Raw genomic sequence first — 8,584 nt, 5'->3', positions numbered from 1 at the left:
TCTTGCTACAAAACGCACTCCTATAATCCCGACGCCCTCAGTTAGGACGGCTTTTGCTCGTCGTTTTAGCTCCTACATGAAACCTTACTTATATAACAGACTCAATAAAAAATACAAAATTCTTAACCTAAATTACGAAGAAGTTAAAAGAAAGTTAATAAAAGAACTGCTTAATTGGTCCTACTCTTTTTCGGAGGACTTTCTGAAATGCATTAAGTAACCCTAAACACGTACTTATGGTAAAAATCATTACACCTATTCCTTTTCTTTTTATATATATATGTGTATGTGTATGTATGTATATGTATATGTATATGTGTGTGTGTGTATATATATATATGTATAATGTTTCGCTTAACTATTTTGATTTACTTGTATATTCAGCACCGTTATTACTAGTTTTAAGATACTCCTGTAAAAAAAACTCTCCACGAGACAGGCAGTGCCTAGTGTGGAGAGTTTTTAGCAAACTGTTATGTGTAAATGTATCATGGTTAATAAATAAATTATTATTATTATTATTATTATTATAAATTAAAATAAGACATGACTTAAAGGTCTCAGTTACCAGGTCATAAAATCCCTTAAAAAAAGCGTATTTAAGGAGGGATGATTACATTTTTAATGGCTGCTGATATATTAAATATACTCATAAATATAATTACATTTAAGTTTGAATATATTTTTGTTAGTGAACCCATTTTAGATTTGATTTAGAAATTAATTTTACTTAAAAGAATATGTAACTCAAAATAAATGCATTAATTCCTTTCTAAATAATGTTTATAATAAACATAGCATTAATATACAATTTCGTAATTAATATACACAGTAAGCACTGAACGTCAATAAATATTTTGTACATAAAGAAATATAGACTGTAAGTAGGTAGGTAGTTAGTACAACATTTTTTTGATAACATTCAAATGTCGACGAATAACACCATAATCAACCGTAACTAAAATAACTATAGTACATAACATAGGTACATAGTTATTACATACAATATTTATGACTATACTACTCGAAACCTAATAAATTGAATAAAAAAAGTTTTTTCTTATATCGCACTTATAGCTAAAAAACGTTAGTCGAGTATTTTACAATTATGACAGAATTATCGGTTTTTCTTGGATTTATCAGCATGTTGGTACCCATGATTTTTCGAATCTTAAATTCGTTGATCAACGTTCTTTGTCAAGTTTATTCAGAATAGCTCCAAAGTTTTTGTCTTGCTGTTTTGTTAAATGCGTTTTATGTATTGTTGAAAGGTTGTGATTTAAATCGAATTGCTAGTAATCTACGTGGGAGGATCAAATTAAGGAAACCGCAGCTTGGAAATATTTTTAAGTCGAAATCTGTTGCGTGACATCATGTCGAGAGACATTTATTATTCCCAAAAATATTATGACGAAGAACATGAATACAGGTAAATTATAAGGTTACTAATTACTGTAATTGTATCATTGTATGCAAATTTTAATGTTACATCTGTGCATGTGGTTTAATGTAAGCGAAGAAATATTTGGGTAAGTGTATGTAATGGTTAAATAAAAATTAAACTTTGTCCTTAATACAAATCAAAAGGAACCGGTTACTTCCTCCGAACCACGTACGAATCATGTTTACTGTACAGATCCTAATTCCTAAACCCTAGAAGATATTTTTCTTTAAAATTGTGCCATGATACTTCTAGAAAAATGATTGATACATTTATATGGATATAAGTGAAATTGTTAAAGGTATATAAATTTAAATTAAATTACGCTAGCACGGAAAGTTTACACGCTTAAATCTCGGCTTCAAATGAACAAAATTCGGTAAAAAAATAATCTGAATTTAGAAAAAGAAATAATAGTTGTATACAATTTTATATAGAAAAAATGTGTAAAAACTATGTTTCATTCCACTGCCTTGTCATCTTATAAGTGTGATCAACGCTCCGCATTAAACCTCACACACAGCAGTTTCTTGCGTTCTTACTGGATCGTAATACTGATCCAATGGTAGATTCAGCGAAGCACTGCTGTTAATTGACTTTAACAAACCGTCTCAGATTAAGCCTTGTGAGTTCATTCATGAACCAAGGAGAACCCAGAATACACTCGAACCCATTGGTAGATAGATAGAAAAAAGTTGCCAATACAACTGCAGGTAATAATAGTGTGCTCTTTATGTGCTTGTCTACAATTATTTAATGGTTCAATATCATTTCATTACAGACATGTAGTACTACCAAAAGAGATGGTAAAGTTAGTGCCAAAAAACCATCTAATGTCAGAACAAGAGTGGCGCAGCATCGGTGTGCAGCAAAGTCAAGGTTGGGTGCACTATATGACACATCAGCCAGGTTTGTATTTTTAATTTGTTGTCATCATTAAAATGCTACTGCTTCCCTGTTAATTGCAGATTAAATAATAAAAATATTTAAAATTGATTTTTGTAGTAATGAATTTCAATGTTTATTGTAAAAACTATTATGACATGTAATAATTCTTTTAACACCCATCGTTGTTCACAATAATATTATATACTTGAAATTGAGTTTAAATTGCACAATCGGTTTATTAAGATACGTATCTCGTTCTATAAAAAGCATTTGTTTGAAGTTCCATGTGACTTCAATCTAAAACTAAATTATCTAATCCAAACTCTCCAAATTCCAAATCTTAAAGAATTAAAAAAAGTCATCTTAGACTCCTAGGCCTCTATATTTCATTTCACACAGAACTTCTGGAACAAAATTATGACAATGTAACAGGATGTTAAACTGTGAAAGTAGTTTTAATTATATCAATTTATTATTGTTTTGCAACAGTTTAATCTTATACCTTTTTTATTTGCACTAGATCTGTGGATTGATCAGTTCACAGGCCTGACATGGTCTTAAGTTGATTAGCAGAGGCCAAGCTACCATCCTCATTGAAACATGAAATTGAAATCTTAATTGCTTTGTATAGTTCTACTTTCTGGGTTGTTGGTAATATTTGTTAAGAAATATTGGCGAATACCTGTAGGATATGAGGTTGATTAAATTCATTGTTCCAATCCAAGAACATATCGACGCTTGAAAGGCAAATGTGACTAAGCGACAATGCGTGAACTTTGACTAGACTAATTTAAAGTTGAAATACCTGAAAAAAATTCTATTTTAACGAATCTAGCTGTAGGATTGAAATAATTTTAATAGACCTAGAAATATATATTTTTTTTGCTTATCGAATATGGTTATTGCCTATCATTTATGTATAAAGCAGTAATTGTCGTCGATATAAATTTTGCCTTATGCTTTAAATGTGGTCTGCTATTTGAATACATTTTAAACCTTATAGATTGCCTTAAAATTTTTAAATATGTGCAGACTTAAATCCTTGTTGTTATGTTTCAGAACCACATATTTTATTATTCCGAAGGAGGATAACAACACCACCAGAAAAAAATTGATATGAAATGAGTTTTCTGTCCCATCATTTAGCTGTAAAATGTATAATTTTCTCATAAGTTAGTTTTAAATTGGGCCCATAATTATCTGTATTTCATTATTGTATAATCGCTCTGAACAGTATCTACAGTATAAATTAGCGTTTTTTTTTTAAAAATCAAATGTGTACGGTTTATCTAAACGAAATAATCTCAGAAAACTGGTTATACTTAAGAGACTTTCATATTCATATGGCAAACAGGTTTAGAACCTTCCAAGGTACAGTCCTAATATGGGAAGCATGTTTGCCTTTGTTATTGTCTGTGATTATAATAAAATTAATTAATTAATCTTTTAAATCAGTGTCCCATGCCCCACTGTAATATTTCTAAAATTTCTATGCCTCCCATACTTAATTTTTAACATAAAAAAAATTGATTTGTTCACTTGAGGTATAAATTATATATTTCAGGAAGAAATTGTTATCAGAATTGTGCGTAATATTTCAGAACATAAACAACTGAAGTACAAATTCAACATAGTTTTAATACAGATATTCTATATTAATTTAGTATGATTGTCCATCTTAATTATCAAATTACCCTTTGTGGGACGTGGGCCCCACGTTGTGAAACACCGTTTTAAATAGTGGATTTGTTCTTTTTTGCATATCTGTCGTGCTATATATTTTGTCGAGTTTGTAATAAAATTTATGACTACTTCTGAGCTGTCAAGTAAATCTTAAGTCACATTTAATTTCAGAATGGTTATAAAATTTATAATAAACTTTGATCGTAACTAAAATCGTATGACACTGAGAATGTTAATCATTTACTCTTCTATCAATCGTTCATGACATATAAATCTCGGTATATAATTTGAGGACTTTGTTCTTAAAAGTGTTAGTAGGTATGTAAACAATTATGAATAAAATTATCTATATTATTGATAAATAAACCATTATCAATAAATCAAGAAAGTACATCTTCTGAATGTCATAGAGTGTAAAATGAATTGTAAATTCATTGCATATGTTGTATGTAATAAATGAATTAAATCACTTATAATAGATCTTATCCATCTGCTCGTTTCAGTTTTCAAATTATAATACCGAAACTTATGTTTGGATTTAGAATTGCAATTTGTTTATATTGTATTTTATTCCACAGCCCACTGAGTTTCGTTCTGTATCTTCTCATTGGGTCGCGATTCCGATCCAGTTGTAGATTCTGTGAAGCATTGCTCTTGTTAGGGCTAGTGTTCACACCTTCTCGTAGGCCGAGCTGTGAAAAAAAATCCAATGAGTAACTTAAATAACAATATAAAAAAAGCAACTCTAAATAAAATCTAGATTGTTAGTCTCTTGCTAGCAAAAAATTCTGACAATTCTTGTTTTACTGAATAAAAATCTTTACTACCATTAAAGTCTAATCTAGTTTTAAAGTAATGATTTTGCATTTGAAGTGTCATACATATATTAAAATCATTAATTATGGGCGTTTATGATCTTTATACTGTTAAGTTTTTTAATTCCATACATAATTGATGTCAAAACAAAATCGTCTTAACTTTTACTGTTTTTTATTTTAATACATTCTATTTTCTTCGATTTTCGCGAGTCGTAGAAGTGATTCAAGCTTATTTTACGATTGAATTTCGTGATTATAATAAGAAATTTGACGGTGGTTAACACAATATTTAAATGTCGACTAATATACGCCTTAGTCGTTAGTAACAGCAAAAACTGTATTCTTAACATCGAATATAAAAGAAATGAAAATGTGAAACGTGTTGTGATTACGGCTTAGTACAGTAATTTTAATTATGATTTTAATATTTTGTAACTACAACAAACACCACCCTAGTTTTTAAAATATTTCTTCATGTGTTATAACACAAGTGCTACACCAGTTATCATAACTCATCTTCAAGGTATCATGGGTGATTGGAAACACATTTTTTTATGTTGCTCGAGAATATAATTTCTGTATATTTTGCGTAGGTAAGTTAAGTTTCAGAGGCACATTTTAACACCTCAGTAACCGAAACCACCAGTAACAATCCACCGTTTATAATTAAGTTATAGTTATTAGTATCCTATCCTGCTGCATTCACAATGTTGTTTGGCTTAATTCGATTTGGATTTGACTTAGTTATTATTATTGGACAATCAAGGTCGCATGTTGTAAATAATTGTAATTTTTAAATCGGCACATTTGCAGCAGCTGTCATATTATGTTTTATTGGTTTGAATAAATTGTTTTGGTGCTATGTTAAAATTAGTTTTATTTGTGACTCTATTTTTTTCATAGCTAAAAATGGTGGACGAGCCCGCGGACCGCCTAGTGTTGAGTGGGTAACGGAGCCCAGACAAGTAAATGGCGCCAGCAACTTTGAGACAAGACATCGCACCAAGCAGTAGTACCACTAGGAGGCCCCGGCCGGGGGCTTCGCCACATGGCTATAGATGTGTGACATCAGTGTGCTCAGTGCGTTTTTTAACGTTCTCTATAGCATAAAAGTTAAATTTGTATGCAGTTGAAACAGCGCCCCTAGCGGTAAACGTAGGCAAACGGTCGTATTAACTTTTACACTACATATCGTTAAAAAACACTAAGCACACTTCTATGTTATTGTGGACTTGAGACCTTAGGACTTCTCAAGGTGGGTGGCGCATTTACGTTGTAGATGTTTATGGGCTCCAGTAACCACTTAACACCAGGTGTGCTGTGAGCTCGTCCACCCATCTAAGCAATAAAAAAAAGTGTAACTCTCCATGTTTACAGTACATCAGTTGCCTCACCCTTCAAACCGAGACGCATTAGTGCTTCATGGCAGAAATAGGCAGGTTGATAACCCATTTCAATTTTCTTAACGATACTTTGGGATTGCAGAGTGTGCATGTACTTAAAATGTAATTAACAATGTTTTATCATTTAATATCCAAATTTTTTTTTTTTCAATAATTATACAATACTGATACTGATACATTTGTTCTTACTATATAGATTCAAGATGGGTAAGACGCATTTTGTATTAAAAGAGTAAAGCAACTCCAATATGAAACCAAATGCAATAATTTTGCATATTAGTTTATCATCCTGTTAGCTTTTTACTTTATTATAGCTCAAAACAGAATTAATTATATAATATTCCAACATATCACATTGTGATCTCTAGTGGATCCATTTATCACCTAGTATTATATAGATAGTATTGCATTGTAATGAAAATAAGGTCATAATTCTAAAACTATAACTGTATCTAAGGGATGGAATAAAAAACATTTTAGTTTGCACACATTTTAAATATTATTTTCTTTTTTTCTTAGCAGTAGGAGATAGTGATGGTATTTTAGTGGTTTCAGATTGTGAAAATTCCATTGGTTCCATTTTTATGTCATCCGCTACAGCATCCAATAAATCCAGTCCTTGAAGCTGTTCCTGTTCTAAACTGTGAAGCATCTGGAATCCTGGTTCTAGTGACGGAGTGAAGGCACCATCAAGGGCTGCAGGAAAGTGCAGTTCTGGAACCTCTTCAAGTTTTAGCTGCGGAGTGATGTCTCTTACACTCATAGCCTCACACTGCTCTCTTAAATCCTGACTTCTTTTTTTCAATCTAGCATGATATCTTACCACACGATTTTCATAAAAATGTTGCAAGTTTCCGACTTTTAAATCTGAAAAAACTTTGGACACAGCATCGGCAAATCCTGATTTCAATCCGCTCGCTTCTTTGTCCACAACTGTTCGGAGTAATTTGCACATATTTGTCATGTAGTGGTCTAATAAATCTGCGACACCATCTAAGGCTGTATTTGTACAAGTCGGTATTCCTACTTGTCCTATAGCAATAGCAGCGCACTGTCTCAAAGCCCGTCTGTGACTTTCTGGTGTAAAAGGCAATATAATGTTTCCTTTACCACATGCAAAATCACAGTAATGTTTCTGTGAGAAGTTTATTGGTGGTATCGTCGGATGTTCCTTTTTCAAAACTGGTTCGGGAGGATACGGTGGCAGGCTTAGGGGATCGAATCGTGCGCTGTCGAAAACTGTATTTTCGTTTTGTTCCAATATGGCAGATAGTCGTCTTGCGTACGAGTGGAGTTGTATAGCATGCGTGATTAAGTTAGGTGTTGGTAATTCGATTGGAGAAGACTTCACTGTGATTGGTATCTCGGGAATGTTTTGCATACCCAGTTCGATTATGGGGTTGAAGTTAACATTTTGTAGTAAGGTTTCGTCGGTAGCTTCTTCTTCCATTTCGCCCCAAAGTTTTTTTGATGACATTGTTGAATACTCTGTTCACAAACAGTTATATGACAGGAATTATTAGAAGAAGTAGGCAGTGATTTGGTTACAAACACAGCATTGCAATTTAAACATTTGAAATGTAAATTTTACTAACTCAGTTTGTTATTGTTTGACATTTGGGTCATTTTAAGTCATTTGGCATTTCACCATTTGTTTAGATATTTTGGACACGCAAAGGGAATATAGAGCATACACTTAAATATTTTTTAACAAATGCCGAAACCATATCTGTTGTACAATAAGTGAAATGGAACTGAGTTTTAAATGAAGGAATTGCAATAGAAGCTTATTGTGAATTCATTAGATATTTAGTTTGGTTAGTTAGTTTAGTAGAGCCACAAAAGCTAGCTCCAGCGACTTTATCGTATCCTACTAGCATTAGAGTTTCTAAGATAACACAATGCATGAGACTGACTTAAAAAGCTAAACATAACGTGGTCTAGGTTAACATATAAATTACCTATCTTATTGTAGACTTCCAGGTGCTTAGGCTTATCGGAGCCCATAGACACCATTACATGAGCTTGAAATATAGCTCGAAGTGTCAGTTGTAATTGAATGATAGCTATCGCGTACTTTAGATCAGAAAGCGTGATTGCTTTGCAGCCGAAATAGGTAATTCAGTGGAATTAACGTACCCCAAACTAATAGCCGTACCTGTCCAGTACACAAGTAATGTTATATGCAATGTCAACTGTTATGTATACTCAATCAAGTGCAATGTACAAAGTGTTGTGTAACGGAAATGAAATTTACACCAAACACCATAAATTGCGTGTTACGCAATGTTTTTATTTAATCAATAAAAACATTCACTTTTCTTCTTTCTGGTCGTTCCCTCAATGCTGAG

The 8,584-nt window shown here is 32.1% G+C and overlaps 2 protein-coding genes across 2 annotated transcripts; one reads left to right on the top strand and one right to left on the bottom strand.

Annotated features, from left to right (window-relative positions):
- Positions 1-1,165: 1,165 nt before the first annotated feature.
- On the top strand, positions 1,166-5,700 carry LOC101745382 (cyclin-dependent kinases regulatory subunit). Its single transcript, XM_004927176.5, has 3 exons — positions 1,166-1,429; positions 2,223-2,350; positions 3,389-5,700. Exons 1-3 carry the CDS (start codon positions 1,374-1,376, stop codon positions 3,442-3,444), a joined length of 240 nt encoding a protein of 79 aa, XP_004927233.1. The 5' UTR covers positions 1,166-1,373; the 3' UTR covers positions 3,445-5,700.
- A 1,032-nt stretch (positions 5,701-6,732) lies between these two features.
- LOC101747121 (uncharacterized) lies at positions 6,733-7,710 on the bottom strand. Its single transcript, XM_004927188.1, has one exon. It carries the CDS (start codon positions 7,708-7,710, stop codon positions 6,733-6,735), a length of 978 nt encoding a protein of 325 aa, XP_004927245.1.
- Positions 7,711-8,584: the final 874 nt, after the last annotated feature.

Source organism: Bombyx mori, chromosome 19 (assembly GCF_030269925.1).
Source record: "Bombyx mori chromosome 19, ASM3026992v2".
Taxonomy (NCBI): Eukaryota; Metazoa; Arthropoda; class Insecta; order Lepidoptera; family Bombycidae; genus Bombyx; species Bombyx mori.
Note: the sequence above shows the minus strand (reverse complement) of the source record. Positions and strands in the feature narration are given on the sequence as shown.

What these genes read in the sequence shown, in the direction of transcription:
- LOC101745382 (XM_004927176.5), top strand. Translation starts at nt 1,374, where the DNA reads ATGTCGAGAGACATTTATTATTCCCAAAAATATTATGACGAAGAACAT. An exon ending in GACGAAGAACATGAATACAG is followed by an intron (nt 1,430 to 2,222) that starts GTAAATTATAAG and finishes ATTTCATTACAG; the next exon opens with ACATGTAGTACTACCAAAAG. An exon ending in CTATATGACACATCAGCCAG is followed by an intron (nt 2,351 to 3,388) that starts GTTTGTATTTTT and finishes GTTATGTTTCAG; the next exon opens with AACCACATATTTTATTATTC.
- LOC101747121 (XM_004927188.1), bottom strand. Translation starts at nt 7,710, where the DNA reads ATGTCATCAAAAAAACTTTGGGGCGAAATGGAAGAAGAAGCTACCGAC.